At 51.6% G+C, this 24,482-nt stretch overlaps 1 protein-coding gene across 1 annotated transcript in view; it reads right to left on the bottom strand.

Moving 5' to 3' along the window:
• The window catches only part of LOC144784202 (vomeronasal type-2 receptor 26-like), a 392,249-nt gene that overhangs the window by 71,829 nt on the left and 295,938 nt on the right, over positions 1-24,482 (bottom strand). The window contains exon 4 of the mRNA XM_078662860.1: positions 17,001-17,228. Within this exon, the coding sequence (XP_078518986.1) occupies positions 17,001-17,228 (228 nt within the window). The remainder of the gene's footprint in view (positions 1-17,000; positions 17,229-24,482) is intronic.

The following is a 24,482-nucleotide window of genomic DNA, read 5'->3' as shown; positions in this document are numbered from 1 at the left end:
GGTTTTGGTACCAAAAGCTGCAGCCCCTGGTGCCCCCCCAGAACTTCGGTTCTGCGTGGATTACCAAGGTCTCAATTCGGACACTAGGACTGACGCGCACCCATACCCAGAGCGGGTGAGCTCATAAATCGGTTAGGGGCTGCCCGGTACCTCAGCACGTTGGATTTGACGTCTGGGTACTGGCAGATCACCTTGACTGAATGGGCCAAGGATAGGTCAGCATTCTCCACCCCAGAGATGCTCTACCAACTCCAGGTGATGTCCTTTGGGATGAAGAATGCCCCTACCACCTTTCTGAGACTGGTCAACAGGGTGTTGGTTGGGCTGGAAGACTTCAGTGCTGCCTACCTGGATGACATTGCAGTGTTTAGTTCCTCTTGGGAGGACCACTTGCGCCACCTCTGGGAAATGTTGTTGGAGATGCGCAGGGCAGGCATCACAATCAAAGCCAGTAAGTGCCAGATTGGGCAGGGTTCGGTGGTGTTCTTGGGACAACAGGTGGGGAGCGGCCAGGTGCCGCCCCTACTGCCCCATATTGAAAGCATCCATGCCTGGGAGCCCCCCAGGACCCAGACCCAGGTGAGAGCCTTTATAGTACTCAGGGGTTATTACAGGAGGTTTGTCAAGGGGTATGGCAACATTGTTGCCCCCTTGACTGAACTGACTTCTAAAAAGAAGCCAAAGATGGTGAACTGGACTGACACCTGTCAGGAAGTGTTTGACGCCCTGAAGACGACCATGTATACCGCACCTGTACTTCAGGTGCCCAACTTCTCCAAAGAATTTGTAATCCAGACAGATGCTTCAGAGCATGATGAGGGGGCTGTTCTGTCACAGATCAACCTGTACCCTTCATTTGTAGGAGGTTACTCCCCGGGAACAGAGGTGGAGCACCACTGAGCCTGAGGCCTTTGCTGTGGTATGGGCACTGAAGAAGCTCAGACCATTCAGATTTTTCCGCCCTAGTGATGAGAACCCCCAAGAGGGTGGGTAGTTCTCCCCACATTTCAGCTGGAGGGGACGCGTGTTAGACCTGGCACCATTGGCGTGGGTCTCCCTTCCAGTTTTTGCTTCCATCTCCTCTGTTCTTGCTGGTATTAGATGTTATGGGCACTGCGCCACTGCCATTCAGTGCCACAGCGCAAATGCTCCTTATTATCAACTGAGCGTATAAATTGGTATTCACCTAATTGGTTAATTTGAGTTGCCTGTCAGTCCCAAGTATAGTACACCATGCGTGCCAGCCTGCCAGGGCTGGTAACTCAAATGCTGCCGGTGGACCTGCAGCCCTGATTGGGCCACCCACCGAAGCAGCTTGCCAAATACGCCTTGGACATGCCATCGCAGAGTCTGTGCACAGTCCCGAACTGCCCTGCTGACTGGGAAGGGCACCCCCTCCCCAGTCCCTAAACCTTCCCTTGGCATCATGTCAGTCACCCCAATGGCAGGGTGCATTGTGTGCGCAAGGTAGGACATGCTTTGGTCAATGTAGCATGTCCTGATAGTTAATTACACTCTATTTCGTTTTCACTATGGCAAGGCTATCTGTTCCCTTAGGCCAGAATAGGCGGTTCGATTATTACATCCTATAATGCGAAACCGACCCCAGGAACACGATAGGAAAAACTAATTTAGTATGCACATTTTAGTAAAGAGTTTTTTCTTATCCCGTGTTTGAAAATACCGCTTTTAGAAAGTGGGTATTTTCTTGCCTAAGCCTTCCAATGTGTTCTGTCGTTATGTGTATTGTCTGTCTGGTTTTGGAGGGACATGGCAGGCTGATCCAGGTGTAGTGAGCTGTAATAGGCGAAGATATCTTGGGCAGGTGATTTCTCTAAATTCAGTGGCCAACAGGGAGTGGAATGGCTGCCAAAGTTCATCAAACTGATCTATATCTCCAGCCAGGGTAAGGGACAACTTCTCCATTCCCAGCACATGCCACAGCCTATGTAACCAACTCGTAAGGGAAGGGACCGTAGTAGTGCGCCAATGTGTAAGGATATTCTGCACCGCAGAGCCCAGGGCGATAGCAATCTGACGTCCCCTACGGGAGCGCAAGAGGTATGTTAGTCGGTTAGGGAGCCCCAGTAGAATGTAAGCGGGGAAGCGAGGCAGCTCGGTCTTAAAGTGAGTGTCAATGTCATCTATCACCTGCTTCCAGTAAGAGTGCAAATGCGGGCAGTCCCACAAAATGTGTGATAATGTGCCTACGTGCCCACATTCCCGCCAACAGGTGTTGGTCTTGCTGCGGTCCATCTCATGTATCCGTTCTGGGATATAGTACCAGTAAGTAGATACCTTGGTTAGTGTTTCTGTAAGCCCCGTGTGGTATGCTGAGTGTCGGGCTCTGTATGAGATCTGATCCCATTTTTACGGCTCAATGACCTACCCAGTTCCCTTTCCCAGTGTTCCCTACCTCAGTTATGAAGGTGTGTGGATGGTGGTTGCAGGAATTTATAAAGATCGGATATCAGTTTGACGTCCGAAGTGCGGGATATAAGCCACTTATGGGTAGGGTAGGAGTTTCCTATCCGCCGTCTCTCTCACGTTATGTTATGTTATGTTATGTTATGTTATGTTATGTTATGTTATATTTATTTTTATATAGCGCGCGGCTACTCAAAAAGAGTGTCCCAGCGCTTTAATAATGAGACCTACAGCAGAATAACACAACACAGTGATAAAAGCAAAGTGGAAGGCAGAACAAAAAAGGAAAAAAGGAAAAACAGCCTAAAGGGAAAACAGCCAAGTTTTGAGGCCTTTCCTAAATGCAAGTAAACTAGTGGCTCCACGGAGTGTCAGCGGCAAGGCGTTCCACAGCTGTGGCGCCAGCAGTCCAAAGGAGCGGCCTCCGATGCGAGCTCTCTTTACGCGCGGCACCGCCGCCAGAAACAGAGATTCTGATCTGAGAGAGGGGGGCGGATGGTAAAAGGCGAGCCTCCTTTGGAGATACTTAGCTCCCACAGCATGGAGAGCCTTGTAGGCCAAAGTTAATGCCTTAAAGGCGATCCGTTTACGGATAGGCAGCCAACGTGGGGGTGTAATGCCCAGTGGCGGACCTGCATGTAGCGCAGCCGTTCCGTCTCTGGCAATGTGTATTCCTGTTTAAAGAGTGAGAAGGGAATGACGCCATCTGGACCATATATATGGTAGAGAAAACAACACCCGCGGGTCGCCAGTGTGTAAATGCTCTCTTGTCTAGCCCCGGGGTGGAATCTGGGTTATCGACCAGTGGTGTAAGTGGTGAAGGGAAGGTGGTGAGCTTGTGTATGATGTTAGTGGCGTCCCATACCTTCAGGGGAACCCTCGTGACAAAGGAAGCATACAGGTTAGCGGCTCGATGGGCTTTGCGTAGAAGGGTATTTCCTGGAGTGGGCACCCCGCCAACGCCTGGTCCTGGAAGAGCCAGTGCTTGTCCGATTCCCACTTGCTCTATTCCACTAGATAGCGTAACTGTGCTGCCTGAAAGTATTTGGGCAGGTCCGGTATCCCCAGCCCCCCGGGTGGACAGTGTCCTCTTTAGTCTAGGCTTCCGGCCTTGCCAGATAAAGCGTGAGAGGTCTGCCTGCGTTTGCTGAATCCAGCCCACAGGTGGTTGCAGTGGTAGTGCTCGGAATAGGTAGAGAATTTGGGGGAGGATGGTCATCTTGACTGCGGCAATTCTACCCAGCCAAGAAAAGGTGCCGTGCCTCCAGCGTCTCAACTCCTCTTGTATTTTCCCATGGAGTGCGGCATAGTTGGCTTTCACCCTGTCTGGCAAGGTAGGGGTCAGCTGGATCCCCAGGTATGGCACGAGGTCTGATGACCGTTGTAGGGGGAAGAGATCCTGTAAGTAAGTTTTGGTAGCAGGAGCGAGGGACAGATCCAGAGCTACAGATTTATCTAAGTTCATCTTAAATCCCGCTACCCTTGCGAAGATGTCTATCTCCACGATGCAGGCCGGCAGGGCCGTTCGCTAATTCTCTAGTGACAGTATGACATCGTCCGCGTAGAGACGGATGGTGTGGGTGAAGCCGCCAAACTTCACCCCAGTTGCCGCAGGGGTCTGGCGGATCCGCTGGGCGAATGGCTCCATATATAAGGCAAAGAGTAGGGGCGACAACGGGCACCCCTGTCTCGTGCCTCTCTCGATGGTGAAGCTCTGCGAGCTGCAACCGTTCACTCATACCACTGCCGTAGGGAATTTGTAACAGTTAAATATGAGTGAGCGAAATTTTTCCCCAATACCGACTTTCGTCAGGACCCGCCCTAGGTATGGCCAGTGTATTCGGTCAAACGCCTTTTCAGCGTCGACCGCTAGCAGCAACCTCTCCCCAGGGATTCGGGAAGCTTTTTCTATGAGGTGGACGATCCTTTTGGTGTTATCCACTGTCTGTCGTCCGGGGATAAACCCCGCCTGGTCCGGATCTACAAGGTCCAGCAGGTGGGGGGCCAATCGGGCTGCTAGGATCCCAGTATATAACTTAAGATCCACGTTCAGGAGTAATATCGGCCTATAGGATCCGCACTTGGTCCTATCTTTTCCCGGCTTGGGTATGACTGTAAGGGATGCCCGCAGAAGGTCAGGCGGAATGGCGCCCGGTGCAGAAAAGGAATTGAAAAGGCAAGTGAGAATCGGCGCTAGCGTCATGCAAAATGTCTTGTAAAAGAGGGACGTGTAGCCATCCGGCCGTGGGGCCTTCCCATGTTTGAGTCAGGCAATGGCGGAGATCACTTCTTCAATGCGGATATCCCTGTCTAGGTGTTCCGCCTGTGAGGGAGTCAAGGAAGGGAGGGTGACCGAGTCTAGGTATTCCGCTGCTGTTAGGTCGTCCAAAGGGCTACCAGTATAAAGAGCTGCATAAAAGCTGCGGAAGGTGTCCGCAATTTGGGTATCCTCTGTGATCAAGGCCCCATCAGGCCCAGAGAGCTCTTTCACCAATTGCTGTTGGCGCGCGGCCCGAAGCCCCTTCGCCAGGAGACGGCCACACCTGTCCCCCCCTATATAGTAGGCGTGCCGCAGTCGCAGTGCCGCATACTCCGCCCGGTCCATGTCTAGGGCCGCCAGGAGTTTCCTCGCCACTTTAAGTTGCTTCCCGATTCTGGGAGCTCCCGTGCGCTGATGCATTTGTTCGAGTTCGCGCACCCGCTGGGTGAGTTCATCTCGTTTGCATTGCCGCTCCCTATTTTCCGCAGAGGAAAGGGCCAGAAATTCTCCCCTGATCACCGTCTTCATGGCCGCCCATTGTGTCGCCAAGGAGGTATCGTTGTTACCTTTGTGCGATAGATAGTCGCGGATAGTGTCCTGAATGCGCGTCAATACTGCTTTTTTATGCAATAAAGTATCTCAGAGACGCCAGACCCTGGGGGGTATGCTAGCGGTGGCAGCTGGATTGTGGTGGAGACTGGCGCATGACCCGACAGGGAGATAACTCCGATCTCCGTTGCGGTAGCTAAGGCGCACACTGGCCCTGTAACCAGGAGATGGTCCAGCCCGGCGTATGTTTTATGTGCATTGGAGTAGTACGAATATTCCCTATCTCAGGGGTGTGTACGGCGCCAGAGATCGTGGAAATTCAGTTCCGCCATCCGATCCCTACACCCGGACGAAAACGCTCCCGTTTGGGGGGCTGCGCTGGGCAGACCTGTCTAGGGCTGTGTCAAAGACCATGTTGAAATCCCCCCCAAGTACGATATATCTATCTGGTGTGTCTGCGATGTCAGTGAGGGCCGAGTGGAAAAAGTGTTCCTGGTTCTCGTTAGGGCTATATAGGGACCCAACCGTAAACGTGATGCCCCCTATCCTAAATCGATAAGCTAGCAGCCTCCCCTTCTGTTCTGCGCATTTGTGTAGAACCTTCCCCTTAAAATTAACCCTGGGCGTAGTGTGCGGAGTGGGGCTCCGCGGAGCTACGCGAAGTGGGCGCAAAACTACGCCCACCCGCGCACTCCGCGTAGCCCCACTACGCGCCGCCCGCCTCCCTCCCGCCCTCCCTTAATACTTAAATAAAAGGATAGAAAGCTTTTAAAAACACTTACCTTGTCCGCCGCGTCCCCGGGGCTCCCTCTCGCCGTCCCTGGATTCGCGCCGCCACCGATTCAGATACTAATGCGCATGCGCGGGCGCCCGCGCATTTCTCATGAGAAATGCGCATGCGTCGCCGCCCGCGCATGCGCATTAGTATCCGAAATGGCGGCGCGAATCGCGGGACGGTGATAGGGAGCCCCGGGAACGCGGCAGACAAGGTAAGTCTTTTTAAAAGCTTACTGTCCTTTTATTTAAGTATTTAGGGAGGGCGGGAGGGAGGCAGGTGGCGGCCGGCTACGCACCGTCTGCGGAGCGCGCGTAGTGCCGCCTGGCTACGCCCGCTACGCAAAATGCGTAGGAGACGGCACTAAGTGCACTCCGTGCACGGAGCGTAGCTGGCCGCCCACCCTTACTTAAAATGCCGTGCCACCAGAATCGCAATCCCTGCGGTCTTGTTGTTGCCAGAAGAAAAGAATTGAGTCGGGAATTTGTGTGTGCGGAGTCGGTGGCAGTCGCGGGATAGCAGATAAGTTTCTTGTAATAAGCAAATGTCTGCCTGTGTGTTTTCTAAGTGGGACAGTATTGCGCGCCGCTTTACTGGGTTATTTAAGCCCCGGACATTAAGGGTCAAAATCCTAAAGGTTTTAGGTGGCATGTGTGACAGTGGAGTCTAAAACGCTGTTTCCCCGCCCTGGTGGCGTTCGGTGCGGAGTTGTATCCCAGGGATCTGAGACCTGTATAGAGCACTGGATGACCCACCCCGGTTCTGCCCCGCGGTCCCCCCCACCCCAACCCCATCCCCAACCCAATCAACCTTCCCATCCCATCCTCCTCCAACCCCTCACCCAAACATCAACCACCCCCCTCAACTTCCTCGCCCTCCCTCCAATCCCACCCAAAACAGCCCCTCAAAACACTACTCATAGTCTCGGGCCTATCGGAACAGAGTTCAGGTCCGTAGAGTGTCAATGTAGAGGAGAACGTGGCAGCGGCTGACCCAGTGGCTCCCCCGCCCCTCCCCCCAAACAAAGCGATAGCATGAAGGCAAACCCCTTGGAAATAACACCTTACAGTTTGGCCGCTGTGTTGTCAACCACCTCCTGGACCGCCGCCTCTAACTCCTGAGCGGCTGTGATGGGGTCAGGTTTCGGAAGAGACCTAGGGGACCGCCGTCGTCGCACTGTCTGCCATCCGTCGTTAGAGCGTCGCGTGGGCCTGTCTTGCGACCGATGTGGGGATGCCTCTCTAGATCCAGCTTCCTCCGGTAAGTCAATGTCTGGCAACGCAGATGTATCTCGGAGTGATCTGAGTTGGTGTAGTGTCCCCTTCCACTTGAAAATGAGGCAAAACGGGTGACCCCTGGAGTACGGCACTCCATTGTCTCTTAGGAAGTTCGTAGCGACTTTGAAGGCCTTCCGTTTTTGCAGGGTAATGACAGAGAGATCCTGGAAGAGGGCCACGGGGTCTCCCCGGAACTGGATAGGTTGTTTCAGTCGGGCCTCTCTCAGAATGCGTTCCTTCAGTGGGAAATCAGGGAGGAAAGATAGTATGTCCGGAGGGGGGCCGGTGCACGCTGCGCTAAGCCGACCCTATGTGCGCGGTCAATACGGATGTCAAACTCACCGGATTCCCCAAGGCTCTCCCGAAACAGCTCCTGCAGGTAGTTGACAATGCTGTTCCCCTCCGACTTCAGCGGAACCCCCGGACCCATATGTTGTTCCTCCGGGAGCCGTTCTCAAGATCCTCTGAGTGTACTTGAAGGTCCACCTGTTGCTCCTGGAGACAGAGGATCTCTTGTTGCAGCCGTTCTTCCTCCATGCTGCAAGACTGGTCCGCTTCCTCCACCGCGGCTACACGCTCCCCCAGGCCGTCAAGGTCTCGGCGGAGCTCACGCTCCTCCCCCGCCAGTTCCTGTTTCAGGGCCTGAAAGTCATCCCTCAGGGTGTTGAAGAGGGAGGCAAGAAAGGCTTTCGTGATGGGCGCCGCCTCGTCATCCCGGCCTAAAGCACTGACAGGCGTCTTAGGGGAGGGAGGCACCTGGGTCTTCTCTCCTTTTGGAGCGTTTTTGTGGAGCATATCGACGATGCTGCGGGATCCTTTGTGCCCCGTGTTAGCCATGATGCCGGAGTACTGTAACAGCTTGATTTCCGGGGGGGGGCTCTCGGGGAGGCCACAGGGAGCCCAACAGCGGTATCGGGGACAGGACTCGCTGGGTCTGTGAGGTTGCGCCGTTACCTGGGATCGTGCTGTGTCTGAACCACTGGAGTGTCTTCAGATATTTCAACCCGTTCGGAAGGGCTGAGAGTAGGCCAACGCAGATCCAGGTCCGCTGCGCCCTTGTGATGCCTGTGAGCGGGTGTCCCTGTATCCGCGGCGGAGTCCAGGGGGTGAGTCCGTGGGGGGCCCCCAGCTCGGGCCAACCATGCTCCGCAAATGTAGATGAGCAACTCCTGCCGCCGGAAAGCTGGGGTGGGTGCTGGGTCCGGGGAGGCAGCTGCCGTTAGGTTGGGTCCTCAGGGGTGCCCTGGTCTCCTCCGGGGGCCCCAGCTGCGAGGGGGGATCATCGAGGGGCCAACCGTGGAAGAGAACCGAACGGGCTCCGAATGAGGCCCAGGATCGGGCCTCAGCGTGAGCAGCGGCAGCTGGATGTCCCCCAAGATGGGCCACCGGTGGGTGGGAAGCAATCACCCCGGTGCAGATATGGTGCTGGGTCCCCCCTTCCTGGCGGCGCAGTCGTAGACCGCCGCCGGTGCTCCTTCGTATTAGGCCCGAAGCCGGGGCCTCAATTTTCGCTTCCTCGCCTGGACCGCCGGGCAAGCCGGGGGCGCGTGCTCCCCACCCGCCGGTCTCGGGGGTAATCACCAGGCGTATGGCGCGTAGGGCCGTCCGCTCCTCCGCTGCCCGGGCACCGGTGCTCAGTAACTCCGTCAGTCCCGAACCCCGGTCGGCAGCCAGGGCCCCTCCCGGACCGGGGCCCAGGTCTCCGTCTCTGCCGCAGTCTACCTCGCCCGCTCCTGCTCCTGCATCCGACGCTCCTCAGAAGGGCCCGCGACAGCACCGGGCGTAGAAGCTGCAGCTTGGCGTCACCCTCCGCGAGAGCTAGGCCCCAAGCCGGGGGCTCAATTGTCTCAGTAGCCCACCTAGCCGCTTCCGGGCACTGCTACGTCCGGTCCCGGCCTTACATCGGCCGCGGGAAGCCTCGGCCATCTGTCTTCTGTTCCGAGGGCGGCGACAGCTGTACGTCCCCCGCCGCTTGTGTGTTACTGGACCACAGGGGAGTAGGAGTCATTCCAGGCGCCAAGCACACACGGCCGCCATTTCGCCGTCTCTCACCGGCAAGAGCACCCGCTGTACACCTCACAGCACCGGTGGGCAGCGCAGCAGAGATCAGCGAGTGGAGAGTATCAGGGCAAAGTACCGTACCTTTGGCCGTGAAATTCGTGATTTAAGGGGTAACACACTCTTTTAGAAAGGCGATATGGAGTTCAGGGCCGGGGAGCCTCACAGGACACGTCTGGTCAGGCCGCCATCTTAGCCACGCCCCCCAGAGCCCAAATTTAGAGGTAAAAGTTACAATAGAGAGTGGGACATGAATAAAGTAAGCTATAACTAGGGTAGATTAGCCAATTACTTAGAACCAGATGCCGAGATCGAGAGACTCCAGAATCAAGAATCCAGAGACGCAGATGCAGACACTGAAGCTCCAGAGCAGTGCAGCACAGACTCTTGAGAAAAATTACTGCAGATCCAAAGCTGATTGCTGATTGGAAGATTTGCGGAAGAACACTCGAGGAGCGAGAGAGCTAGAGAAAGGGTGTGGCGCAGGTCATCGGAAGCGCAGAATAGGTCCAACTGTTCTATCCTGTCCTGAACCTGTCCTGAGTCCTTTGCCCCCTGAAGTCTTGTGTCGGGAGGCCCCGAGGGTCCCTAGACCTGGGGATTGGTTTTCCAGCATCTCATTTGGGTAATATATATTCTCAGAGATTAAGTTAATGAGCTTATCTATATGTACTTTTGTCCTCTTCTCTATCCACTCCATATTTTTCAGGTGACAGTAGTGACTGATTTTTTTGAATTTCTGCTAACAAATCTTTTCTCCTTTAAGTATTTCACTGTATTATTAAGTGTTTACATTTCATTACAAAATTTTAGATAAAGATTTAAACGACAACCAGAGTCCGTGGTTATTGGCGTCTGTAGTTATTATGCGTGAGAGAGTGAAAATTGTTACAATAGCCATGATCATCAGGCCAACTAATTAGGATTCATCGAGTGAAAGGATTGGTCTATTTATGTAGGGATCGGGTAAGTAAAGTAACAGATCCTAAATCGGTAATAGAAAAAAAGATTAATCCAAGCAGGAAGTCAGGGAAGAAGGGTGTAAGTCAGGAAAACATCAGAGGTAAAACTTATGGTTTCAGGTGCAGGGTGAGAAATAAAAGAGGAAAGGGCCCAGATGAGTACCTGCTAAGGCATGGGTACTCACAAACTTTTTCTCGGGGACCAAATTTACAGTGTGATTTGTGTCCGAGGGCCGCACCAGTGGAGGTTGGGTCAGTGGGGGAGGGGGCTGGGCTAGAGCAACAAAAAAAACTGTGACCATGAGGTTGAACACAGGTCCCTACAGCGGACGCCTTCGTCCACTAAGCTACCAGACCCGGCATACACAAATATCTCTCTCTCTCTCTCCCTCTCTCTCTATCTCTCTCCCTCCCTCCATCCCTCTCTCTCCCTCCCTGTCTCCCTCTGTCTCACTCACTCTGACTGTCTCACTCCCTCTCTCTCTGTCTCCCTCTCTCTCCTTCCCTCTCCCTCTCTCCTTCCCTCTCTCCTTCCCTCTACCTCCCTCTCCTTTCCTCTCCCTCCCTCTCCCTTCTCTCACTCACCTTCCTTCCTTCTCTCCTTCCCCCTCCCTTACTCCCCTTCCCTCTCCCTCTCTCCCCTTCCCTCCCCCTCACCCACTCCCCTTCCCTCCCCTCACTCCCCTTCCCTGCCCTTCCTTCACCCTCTTTCCCCCTCTCTCCCCTTTCCCTCTCTCCCTCACTCCCTCCCTCACTCCCCTTACCTCACTCCCTCCCTCCCTTCCCTCACTCCCTCCCTCACTCCCCTACCTCACTCCCCTTCCCTCACGCCTTCCCTCACTCCCCTTCCCTCACTCCCCTTCCCTCACTCCCCTTCCCTCACTCCCTCCCTCACTCCCCTTCCCTCACTCCCCCTCCCTCACTCCCCTTCCGTCACTCCCCTTACCTCCCTCCCCTTCCCTCACTCCCCTTCCCTCACTCCCCTTCCCTCACTCCCCTTCCCCCACTCCCCTCCCCTCACCCCCTTCCTCACTCCCCTCAATCCCCTTCTCTCACTCCCTCCCTCACTCCCCTTCCCTCACTCCCCTTCCCTTCCTCCCTCTCCCCTTCCCTCACTCCCCTTCCCTCACTCCCCTTCCCTCACTCCCTCCCTCACTCCCTCCCTCACTCCCTCCCTCACTCCTCTTCCCTCACTCCCCTTCCCTCACTCCCCTTCCCTCACTCCCTCCCCTTCCCTCACTCCCTCCCTCACTCCCCTTCCCTCACTCCCCTTCTGTCACTCCCCTTCCCTATCTCCCCTTCCCTCACTCCCCTTCCCTCACTCCCCTTCCCTCACTCCCCTTCCCTCACTCCCTCCCTCACTCCCCTTCCCTCACTCCCCTCCCTTCACCCTCTACCTCACTCCCCTTCTCTCCCTCCCTCTCCCCTTCCCTCACTCCCTCCCTCACTCCCTCCCTCCCTACTCCCCTGCCTCCTCTTCCCTCACTCCCCTTCCCCCACTCCCTCCCCTTCCCTCGCTCCCTCCTCACTCCCCTTCCCTCACTACCCCTCCCTCACTCCCCTTCCATCAATCCCCTTCCCTCCCTCCCCTTCCCTCACTCCCCTTCCTCACTTCCCTTCCCTCACTCCCTCCCTCACTACCCTTCCCCCACTCCCCTCCCCTCACCCCCTCCCTCACTCCCCTCACTCCCTTCCCTCACTCCCCTTCCCTCACTCCCTCCCTCACTCCCCTTCCCTCACTCCCCTTCCCTCCCTCCCTCTCCCCTTCCCTCAATCCCCTTCCCTCACTCCCTCCCTTACTCCCCTTCCCTCACTCCCCTTCGCTCACTCCCCTTCCCTCACTCCCTCCCTCCCTCCCTCCCTTCTCTTCCCTTCCCTCACTCCCTCCCCTTCCCTCGCTCCCTCCCTCACTCCCCTTCCCTCACTCCCTTTTCCTCACTCCCCTTCCCTCACTCCCTCCCTTTCTCCCTCCCTCACTCCTCTTTCCTCACTCCCATTCCCTCTCTCCCTCACTCCCCTTCCCTCACTCCCCTTCCCTCAATCCCCTTCCCTCACTCCCTTCCTCTCTCCCCTTCCCTCAATCCCTCCCTCACTCCCCTTCCCTCACTCCCTCCCTCCCCTTCCCTCACTCCCTCCCTCACTCCCTCCCTCACTCTCCTTCCCACACTCGCCTTGCCTCACCCCCCTCCCTCTCTCACTCCCTTCCCTCACTCCGTCTCCCTAACTCCGAATCCTTCCCTCTGTTGCCCGCCTCCCTTTGTCGCCTTCCTCCCTCTGTCGCCCTCCTCACTCTGTTCCCTCCCTCCCTCCCTCTCCCTCTGTTTCGCTCCCTTTCCCTCCCTCCATCTCCCTCTGTCTCCCTCCCTCTACCTCCCTCTGTCCCCCTCTGTCATCTCCCTGCCTGTGTGTCAGCCCTGGCTGAGAGAGCTTCCCAGGCACACACTCCGCTGCACCCGAGCACTTCACAGGTCTTTAAAAGACCATTTGAATGTTAATAGGGCTGTGTTGTATTTCACCTCCTCTTAGCGCCCCTGCAGCTCCACTCTGACTATCACTGGAATGAATCGCCCAGCCCCCACAAAGCAGCAGTGTCTCTCAGAGTGTCGCTGCTGCAACCGGCAGTGTTTGCAGACACTCTTTAAAAATGTTTTTGTAAAACACAGGTACGATGTCTGCAAGGTCCGCGGGCTGCCAGGGAAGGCTTGCTGGGCCGATGGCGGCCCGCAGGCCGTACTATGAGTACCTGTGTGCTAAGGTAAGCATTTGCCTTTGGTGATGAAGAGATAGGTGTTTTCCAGTTACTGCCTAATACACCTGTTTTCTGCTCCATCAGTCCGATTCATAGGTGCGACCCTCGGAGATCGGAGTTTACCCATAGTAGTACCTCATTCTACTTCATTCTGCTCTGCTGAACCTGCTCCTCTGTGTTTGACCAGGCTGGTCTGGCGTAACCCAAATCAATGTGCACCGGAACGTTATGCCTCATTTGCAGGAAGGTACAGAATTTGTGACTCTTCGTTTTGTGTGATCCGAATTTCCTAGTACAACCCATATCAACGTGAACCGGCCATTGTGCCTCATTTCAAGGGACATACGGAATATACAACTCTTTGTTTGTGTGACCTGAAGTGGTTGGTATGACTCATCCCAATGTGCACCCGACCATGTGCCCGGACTGCCTGGGTATGACACAGATCCTCATGTGGCTGAGGGGGTGCCTTCTGCATTCGAGATGCTCCCCTGCGTTATTCCCCATTCATTTTTTCTTCCTTCCTGACCCTCATCTCGGCAGACCAACAGACCTCTTCTCGGCTGGCCTCTTCCAAAGACATCATGGCACCAGATAGTAGCAAACGAATTAATGGGCTGGAGCAATGCTTCTGAGTCAGTTTAGAAGCGGGTCAAGTGACTGCGCGACTCCTTTCTGTTTTGAGACCTGTGGGTGACTTCCTGAGTGGCGGCCAAACACCTGAAATTTATGTCTAACTCTTAATTAAACTTGTTACTTTCTTCACCTGTTCCCGGGAAACCCATTCTAAGCGCTATCTGGGGATCTTCCATCCGGGGTTGTGGAACAGTCAGGGTGAACTGGAGGGTGGAGGAAAGTTTGGGCCACGGGGTTTGCAGAGTGTTATTAGTTGACCTGCTGAGTATCAGTGCACCAGGTAGTGTCAATACGTGATATTCATTAATGCTTTTAGATTTGAGACGATTGCTCATATCAATTATTGTACGTATGCCTCCACACTTTGTGGTACAAGTTTGTTTTCTGCCTCAACCTGATCTCATAGGCCTTCAATGCCTATTAATTGGATTCTGAGTTTACAATAGGCTGTTTGGAGTTACAGGGATTATTCTCATTAGCCCGGTACAAGAATTACCCTTTGAAACTGCATGAACACCATTTATCTTCTCTTAGGCACAACTACCGGGTACCTACCTTTCTACTACTCAATATCGGTCTCTTTTGCTGCCATTTTAGAGACGTTCGCTGGCTATCCGTTTATTTCTTTGCCCGTTTTGTACGTGTCATTTATATTCACTCATACTTGCCCACATTTAGACAAGCTTATATATTGTTTTATGCCAAATCACAATTTCCCTATTTTACCGTGTCCCGACAATATTATGAATTTGATTTCTCCTTTTCGCAGTCCCTTTATTATGTCTTTCGCACAATATAGGGTATCCACCATTAGATAAGTGTTTCTCAATTGTTCACAACGTCACCCATCCTTTTCTGCATATGTATTCTGCCGAATCCATGCACTGTATCTTATGATTGTCATACCTTATGTCCTTCCCAGCCCTGAAGAGTCACATCCTCTATACGGTGTGATGAAACACGTGTCGGCTAGTTGTACGTATGTACTGATCATAACTAATCTATAATACACTTCTAAGTTGCTGGATCTCGACCTCTCTTTTTTGAACATTGTCCAAACCGCTTGGGCTCTTACTAAAGAGCTAACTAACTTGTGAAACGTGTGCACAGGATTTGTTGTCATTTATCCAGTAAGGATCCTTTCCCTACCTATGCAGGGGCTGTTTGTTGTTTCGGTTTGTTACCCTGACCTGTTTGCACCGTAGTTTCAGAACAAGTACACAATCTACATATCTCGTACCCGCTAGAGCGCCATTTCTTCCTGTCCCCAACCCAAACTTATCTCTCTTTAAATATCAGTGCACCGCATTTGGGTGCCGAGTGTGTATGAGTGTAAGAACATTCCATACAGACTGGCTGGTACCAGTGACACCACGTAGCGGTGTGGAGTGAATGTGTGTGGAAGTGACAGTGTTCGTACAGCCAGTGTTTCACAACATTGGCCTGCAGTGCGGTTTTACATGTTGATTTCATACCAAAAGCATGTTTACATTTAACACTGGTTGTACCTGCATGGCCCTGGCCCGAGGTGCTGCTGAAAAGTGGTCTAATTTCCTGCTGTGACCTAAGGTGCCCCCTATAACTGTGTGGTATTAAATTATAAGGATTGTTAGGATGGGTCTTGGGTGTGTAGCGTTTTGCACAGCTTAAGGGTGCTGTGTACTGTGTGGGGGGGGTAGATTAGGAATGGTCCCCAGTGTGCATATTCGTGATATTATTACAACACAAGTGAGCCTAGGATTCCTAGTAATAATTCCAAGTGTGATTTATGCCCAAAAGTACATGACGTTGATTTTGCATTGATTATATACATGTGCTGAATACAAACAATTTTTACATACATCTTGTGTGAAATCTCTTTTGTACAGCGTGGGGTATTTATCATTAGTGAGTGCTCTACCAATGCTTTACACATTGCCTCTGCGATAAGCCTGACTGCTCAGTGCCAAGCTACCCAAGGATGAGCACAGGTTATACAGTGAGTGTAATCACCTGCCCTTTGACAGGGGTGGTGGTTTCTGTCTGGCTGGATCTTTGTCTCAGCCAACCAGAAAACACTGCTTCCAACATTGTCCTTGAGAGTCTGATTCATTAAACAATTCCCCTGCCATGGGTCGCCAAGTCTGACATTGTAGCCAGAAATATGTGTTGACCTTCATTCTGCCCAGTACAACACTTGCATCTGTTTCTATAAGCTGGTGGTCAAGTGGAAGACAAACCGTCAGGTAAAGGTTTCTGCTATCTGAGCTAATTTAGGCTCTGTGATGGAAACCCCACAATATTCCACCTCTAAATTGGCCTGGGACACTTTTTTTGGCGCACCAGCCATGCAGAGTGCTGACATATCTACGAGGCCACGCAAAGCCACTTTACGTGGCTTTTCATGTCCTTGTAGATATGAGTTAGGCAAAGCAGCGCAAGTCTCTTTGTTGCATTACTCTGCGTCAAAGAGGCATTACTTGGGCGGCTCTGTGAGTTTAATCCTGGCAATGCACGAGGAGAAATAACTTAATTTCGCCCTGTTTTTTTCCTCTTTCTTTGGGTGCTACATTCTGCAGCACATATAGGTCAAAAATTCCCCCAATTATTATGTTTTGTGTGGGAAGGTGTCCCTTCCTGCACAAAAACAATAATTACTACAATTCAGGCACCCTTGCACTGTGAAACATCGTTTACAACGTGGGGATTACATCGCAATGCTATTACATCGCGGTTTTCACAACGCAAGTCGTTACAATGACTTGCGCTGGATGGCGCTCTAGGACAATGAATAGTATAATTTACTATCCAACACCTTCCCTACTGTATGTAGACTGGAGTTGGAATAGTAAATTATACTACTCCTAAGTCCAGCGCCCTGCAACGCAAGTCGTTGTAATGACTTGAGTTGTAAAAACCTTAATGTAATGTACTGCGATGTAAATGTATGCGTTGTAACGTCATGCATTCCCTTGCCCCATGGTGCAAGGGTGCCTGCATTGACGCTAGTGAGCCAATTATGCCCAGCGCAGAGAGAAAGCACAGGAATGCACCATATCTCAGCGATATGACCCATTCCTGCTGTTTTCTTTGGATGCATAGTAGCGCTGCAAAGTGACTTGTTGCTTTTCCATGCATCAAAAACTAGTACATAAGCCCCTTAGAGTTTAGAAGGGCAGCTGAACTTCGATTTATTGTGATCACCCTCTGATACAGACTGTGAATGAGACAACAATTACTTTTCCATTTGATTATTATTGTCCTTTCACATTAACGTGTTTCTCACCTTTTTTCCAAGTTTGTTCCCAAATCAGACAGGAGCCATTACCTCTTTAAAGTCGGGGTGCCAGTGAATGGCTCGGTCATCAATGATGAACTGTTCTTCCCCGGAAGGGTTTATTTGGAAGCTTCCCACTTTGATTCTTGTGGCATTACTGATGTCATAGTAAATCCAACTGGAAATGTCAAAGCGCGCGGGAGGGTCCCCTCGATCATCAAAGTAGATTTCATCACCAGAGGAAGTTTTAAAATGAAGATTCTGCATGTAATGATGTAACTGGAAGAAGACAGAGAAATTGAAAGATGACACAGCAAATAACCATAAGCCCCAGTAATACCTACAGCAGTGGGATGCTACTTATTGACATACCATTTTTGCAGAAGAAGCTTTGAATAAAGCACATTTGTTGGGTCAGAGGTCAAAAGGGGTCTACCTCAATGCAGCTCAGGACAACTGCAGTTGTCCAGGTGTATTTCTGCAGCAGACGATGCAGTGAAGAGCTGCAGCCATGCCAGACTGAGGCAGTGAATTTGCTCTAGTAATTACAAGATGGCTGGAGTGGTAGAGACCACACTGCGCCTGTTGAAGGAGCATTGGATGCTGGTACTCAGCAGACGCGTGCAATTGAAGTGATAGGTGTCGCAGGAGTTGGTCATGCCATGAGGGCAATAACTGGAGTCATTTAGTGGACAGTGCCAGGATAGGGGTGGCAGGACTTGGTACAAAGGGGCAGATTTACTTAGGGTTTACGTTCCCCTTGTGTCATGCAGGGTGACACAAGGCAAGGCAAGATCTGGAAAGCCACCTTGCATGGCTTTGCGTGGCTTAGTAAATCCAGAGTAACAAACAGCATCCCAAGGTTGTGAAAATATTTCAAAGGTGGGGCATGGGTTTTCCCAAGCTTCCACCCATGGATACTGATGCAAACCCTCATGTAAAGCTCTCTGATACCCGATGTCTCAGGTCTAGTTCGCGCTACATAAAACTCACAAAAAAACAAACAAACAGAGTTAATCATAAGACGTGAACTGGGGTTGCATCAAAATGACACGGCTTTCCAAGTGAGATGTAATGAGGCAAAATAACTTTATTTCTCATCCTTATGTCCTTGTTCAATGTTTACTGCATTCTGTGGCACACATAGAAAGAGGAAAATTCCTTATAAGATTGAATTAATCCTCTTAACACAGGCCCCCTTGCAGCATGGTGCAAGGGTGCCTAGTTTGGTGCTAGGCAGTACAGAGTGCAGCGGTGCAGGGCGTGAGCAGAAATGCAGCATATCCTAGTAGATAGGGCTCTGTCCCTGACATGCATCGCATCACAGCAAGTTGTTCTGCTGCGTTGCTTTTCATGACTTCTTAGTAAATCTTCCCCAAAGTGCCTATGTCTGTGGTTGTGTACTATTTATTGATGAGGAAGGTGAAGCATCGGTGGGTAGAATCTGTTGTGTTCATGCAGAGGTCATCACAGAGATACTCATGGCCGTGCTAGATCACTGAGTGTTGTCTGAAAAATGACCTGGGTAGATCTGTCTCTAACCGCCCGGGTATTTCGATATTGGCTTCTTTATTGATATATTTTTGTATATATTTAGAGGTTTGTGAGGAAATACTCAGTTCCGTTTGTATACAACCAAAGCACTGACATAAAGGAGAAAAAATACAATTTAAGGAGGAAAATGGAAGTTAGAGTCTACTCAGCAGGATAAGCCCAAAAGCAGTCTTCATAAACTGTGGCGCTGGTTTAGCATGTTCAGTCTTTTAGAGGACCTATACATGTATAATGCATTGTATCAAATATTGACTGAATCTGACACTCAGGGCAGGTTTACTCACAATTCACGCAGCGAGGCACCTTCCTGTGCAGTGCTCCGTGAATGGGAGAGAGTTGAAAACCACCATAACTATATGAAGCTCTTGAGCTTTCTGCCAGGGGTGGCACACTTGTGGCTGTCTAGCACAAATGTATCCATCCTGAAATCTAGAAGCATTTACACCAGCAGTTGCAATGCTGCAGCAAAGTTCGGGGAAGCTGTAGAAGAAGAAACAGTGGGACCGTAATTAAGTAGGTGGAGCGGAGAGCGGAATACGTCTCTATGTGAATCTCTGAGCTCAAGTGGTGGTGGAGGCGCAGTAGCGCCGCAGCTCGAGGGAGCAGCATGTGCCAGGCTGGGCATGCAGTGGTGGCCCATAGAGGGCACACCAGAACTGTCCAGTGCTGGAGGAAACCAAAGGCGGCAGGCAAGGCTCACAGGTGGCGGGCTGGGGGGGCTTGTTGTGCAAAAAAAAAAATCTTACCTTGCCGCCGGGTCCTGCGTCTCTGCTCCTGATCTCCTCGTCGAACTCGAGGAACACGAAGCACAGCCAGGACCCACTGACCAATCACATTCAGGGTATGGGGGCTTGGACATGTTCTCCTCGCAAACTGTAATGCAGCCTGCATGGAGAACAGGGAAAGTGTGCATGACTGTTATAGCTGGCCCGAGAGGGCCGGCCAAACAGTCATGTGCAATTAGGAGTCGGTAAACCACGCCTCCCCTCCCCTGCTGGGAGAGCTCCGAGAGCAGAGCAGCCCACCCACCCGCCCACCCATAGGGCAGCACAAAGCATAAAATGATAACTCACAGTTATTATAATTTTATGTTTCTAACTTGCTCTGCTTAAAAACATAGGGGCGAAGCTCTTCTGCCATAAGGGAGGAGGCGCCACTGGAGGAAACACATCGTAGAGCCCATTGCTCTCTGGTCTCAAGATGCTCTACTGACAACAGGATCTGGATGTCAAACCGGCTGTGGCAGCCTATATAATTATCTGGCCCGCCAATATGCCCCTGACAAATTTGGTGAGTGGACCATGACAAGACTGACATGGCCCACTAGGAAATAAATGCCAGACGTGGAAGCTACACTCCCAGCCACTCCAGAACTGGGCAATGTGAGCTAGGAGCATCAGGGAAGGCTGGAAGGCTGCAGGGGTGCAATATAAATACCGCCAGTGCTACTGGCAGGCAACAGTGAGTCTCACCCCTGAGCTTCTTAGGTGGGGGCATTCTGGGGTGTTGCAGAAGCACACAGGGGGTTGCAGAAGCACACTGGACCTTATTAGAGAGTCCTCCCCAGGGACATTCAATATCTGGCAGAAGGGGCAGAAAGGGGAACCAACAAAACAAAATGGCTAAATATGCGTTGTCTAAGACATTCTCAGCACTGCCTTCACATCTGGGGGATCAAAGCAAAAACAACAGTTGATGGACAGATTGCAGACCAATGTCATACATTTACCCCAGTACAGAGATCTGGGCCTAAATCCATCGTTTTTTTGCTCACCATGCCATTCCAGTTTGAACTTAGCCATATGCAAATCAGTCTTGACCCTGTTCCCCATGGGAACAGTCCTGCCCGAACTGCCAAGCCAGGTCCTCCCTTGACTGGAAACAAGCATCCTAGGATAGGTTTCGGGCTTTCAGTCCTCATCAGCCAGGATAGCTTGATTCCAGTGGCATGGAGAGCACGACACTCATATCTGAGCATACCTGTCCCATTCGGGGTGACAAATGCAAAAACAACCGTTGATGGAGAGAATGCAGAACAATGTCATACATTAACCCCAGTACAGAGATCTTGGCCTAAATCCATCTTTTTTTGCTCACCATGCCATTCCAGTTTGAACTTAGCCATATGCAAATCAGTCTTGACCCTGTGCCCCATGGGATCAGTCCAGCCCGAACTGCCAAGCCAGGTCCTCCCTGGACTGGAACCAAGCATCCAAGGACTGGTATCGGGCTTTCAGCCATAGAAAAGTCATGTCTGAACTGGGCTGGCGGAGTGAGCTAAAGAATGATGATGGATTAAACCCAGATCAGTTGACTGGGGGTGAGTGCTTGCATCGTTCAACACTCCGTCCATCATCCCCTTTGGTTTTGCTTCACATCTGGGGGAGCAGGCCCCCCATCTCTAAACAACAGAACAACAGCAAGAAATAAAGCCCTCCTTAAAAGATACATTAGTGCGTATCCAAGGAGTGCAGGGGTCGCTATATTCGCAAATGGATTCCATGACATGGAGAAATGGACTCTCTGTTTCAGACTGACTTCGTGAGAAAGGGTGAAAGGGTCACAGAGACCGAGACCTCGCTGGCCACACTAAAGGCTTTGAAAAGGCCCTTCGGGGTCAAGGGGACCACTTAATGAAAGACAATGTGATGATGATGGCCCAGCTGTTAGACTACGAGGGCTCCTCCAGAAGGAACAATATTTGAGTGGTGGGGTCCTTGAGTGGGCAAAAGGGCCAAGTGTTGAACACTTCCTGGAGGACTTTATAATACACACTTTGAAGCCCAAAGCCCTCTCCAAGTTTTTTTCAGTGGAACGTGACTATAGAGCCCCAACATTACCACCCAGCCCCGTAGACCTACACCGAACCATCATTGCACACATTTTAATAATTGAGATAGGGATGCAATCCTAAGTCCCCAAGAAACTTACAATGTTAAAATGCCATCATACATTTTTTCGCAGACTTTAAACTAAAAGTACATCACTTTTGATGGAGCTTCAATGTTATGTAAAAGGTGCTGAGAGTGAAAGACCCTTAATATATGATGTTTTTCCCCTGAAGGTACAAGACCTGACATGTTGTGACTCCGGAGAAGAGAAAGCCCATGTGAAGCATTTGATGAAGTGATAGCAATGCTGAGATTGGAGACTATGGACTTTTCTAGTGCTGTTGATTTCAGTAAGACCTTGGAGACTACTGAACTGAGAGATGCCTTCCTACATCATATTAGCCTTGGCATAGGTAGGCACATTGCCTGGATTCTTCTGGACCTCCCTCCTGCTGTGCGAAGCCCCAGAAATGACTTGGAAATATAATGGTATTCTTGGGGGTGAGAAACGACAAAAAATTATCAGGAACCTCACACAGCAACCTGTTCGCTCTACACTTTCTTTGGAGTAACAGGTGCTCTGAATTGTTGGGGAGGCAGGTAGTTTCAGGTCCGCCACACAGGGTTGCAGGGAGGGGGGAATTTACCAGAGGGAAAGTTTGATTATGTTTCAATCTTATTTTTCACATCCACTGGGAAGAAACCCTAAAGTAACTATAACGTGTGCCCCCACCATGCACAGTATTATCAACAATGATGTAATTTCAGATGTGATAAAGGGTGTTATAAATGTAGTCAATGAATATGTCATGAGAGACTTGGGCACTTGTTTTCTTTGATCCCTATGCTCTGGGCACTCCCGCGCAGCTGAATCGAGCGCTGCTGCGGGCCACCACCCTTCCGCCGCCATCCCCCAGAGGCCACAGGCCACGCCCACCACCTACAGGCCACGCCCCTTCCGCTTATCCCCTTCATAAACAATGTGCTTCCCCCGGTCGCGCAGCGGACGGGCGCAGCGGGCGCGCCGTTAGCGCGCCAAAGGCAAGCCCGTCTGCGCCCGTAAGCGACCGGCAGGGACCAGGGGCCATGGACCCTGCCCTTCCCTTACCCTATACCCCAGCCCAACTCCGGTCCTTCAATAACGGTCAGTGCATTGACCCTCTTCTGCTTCAGCGCATTATTGCTCTGGACATCCTATCCCCATCAGTCCTACTACCCTTACCCACGCCATCTTCCCCCTCGTCCCAGTCTTGTCCCATTTTGGTTTCTTCTCCCCTCCCCCCCTCCAGCATGGCTACTGCCTACCTACTCAATACTAGATCTGCGGGTAGACATCAGCTGGAGATTTTCAATTTATTAGACACTGACGCCCCTGATTTTCTTTTTCTTACGGAAACTTGGTTCTCTGCTGATTCCCTTCCTGATCTCCTCTCCGCCCTCCCCGACTCTTACTATGCTCTTCGGGCGGATCGTCCCGCTGGTAAACTCGGGGGGGAGTGGCGATGATCATCCGTTCTAGTCTCCAGTTTCAGTCTCTTTCTTATTCTCCCATGTGTGGAGTAGATTTCCTAGTTGCCCGTTCTGTCAATCTTAGAGCCCCTCTTACTATAGCCCTTTTCTATCGCCCTCCGCAGTATATGTCCTCTTTTGTTCCTGCACTCCAGGAACTTCTGGCTACGCTCGTTGTCAATAACTCCTCTGTGCTTCTTCTAGGGGATTTTAATTATTGGCCGGGCGACCCCAGAGAAGATTTGTCTTCTAAGGATTTCTCTGCTACCCTTCAGTCTCTTAATTTCTCCTTCCACATTCACTCCCCCACTCACATTCACGGTCATGTCTTGGACCAAATTTGGTCAGTTAACTGTCCCATTCCCACCCCCACTGTCATTCCCTGCACCTGGTCTGATCATTTACTGATTTCCTTTTCCGTTGAGCTCGGAATGCAAGAGAGGCCCCCCTACCTAAAAACATTGTGGCCCGAAATTGGAATCGGGTGGACCTTGACTCCTTGTGTGTCTCCCTTGCTTCTTCTGGCCCTGACCTATGCAACCTCCCTATTGACCGTCAAGTAGATGCCGTAAACCATTGGCTGTCCTCCTCTTGTGATTTGATCGCCCCCCTCAGGAGAGTTAAGACCTGTCGCCCCCATGACGCTCAAAAATGGTTTTCAGATGAGCTAAAAATCCTCAAACTGGACCTTAGATGCTCTGAACGTCATTGGAGGCGTAAATACTGCCCTGTTTTGCGAGCCAAATACAAAAAGCTTTTAGCGAGTTACAAAAAAGCCATATTGCAAGCCAAAACCATCTACTTCTTGGAGAGAATATCCCTTTCCGCAAATAAACCTAAGGAGATCTTCTCTATAGTTCGCAATCTTGTTGCATCCGACAGAGCCAATTTGACCACCATCCCTTCCCAAGACCTTTGCCTATCTCTTAATGACTTCTTCCTGGAGAAGATTGCCAAGATCAAATCTAATATTCCCTCTGTCTCTCCGTCCCCTTTTCTTTCTGTCCCCTCTCTGTCCTCTATTCTTCTTAATCAGTTCTCCCCTATCTCCTTGGATGTGTTCTTGGCTCTACTCCAGAAAGTGAAGTCTGGTTCCCCAGCCGACTGTGCGCCTGCACGCTTTCTGAAAGTATTTTTGACCCATTGCCCTGACCCTCCTCTCTCTCTTCTTAATTCCTCCATTTCCTCTGGTTCTGTCCCCAAGTATTTCAAATCTGCCATAGTTCGTCCTATTTAAAAAAAATCTGGCCTAGACCCTTCCCTCCCCTCTAACTTTAGGCATATTTCTCTCCTCCCCTACCTCGGAAAGATCCTGGAGAGCTACATCACTTCTTGTCTCTCTTCTTACACCGAGGACAACCACCTCCTGGCCTCTCACCAAGCGGGCTTCCGACCGGCTCACTCCACCGAGTCTGTTGTCCTGTCCGTCTTGGACAAACTAAAGAGTAGGGCAGATTCCAACTTGCCCCAAGCCTTGGTGCTCCTCGATCTGTCCGCTGCGTTTGACACGGTCGACCATGCCATCCTTCTCGACCGTGTCAGCGCAGCGGGCATTCGGGGTACTGCCCTCTCTTGGCTCGCCTCTTTTCTTAAAGATCGAACTCAGGCGGTTCATCTTTCCGGTTACTCTGCTCCTTCC

This window comes from Lissotriton helveticus, chromosome 10 (genome assembly GCF_964261635.1).
Source record: "Lissotriton helveticus chromosome 10, aLisHel1.1, whole genome shotgun sequence".
In the NCBI taxonomy this organism is placed as follows: Eukaryota; Metazoa; Chordata; class Amphibia; order Caudata; family Salamandridae; genus Lissotriton; species Lissotriton helveticus.
Note: the sequence above shows the minus strand (reverse complement) of the source record. Positions and strands in the feature narration are given on the sequence as shown.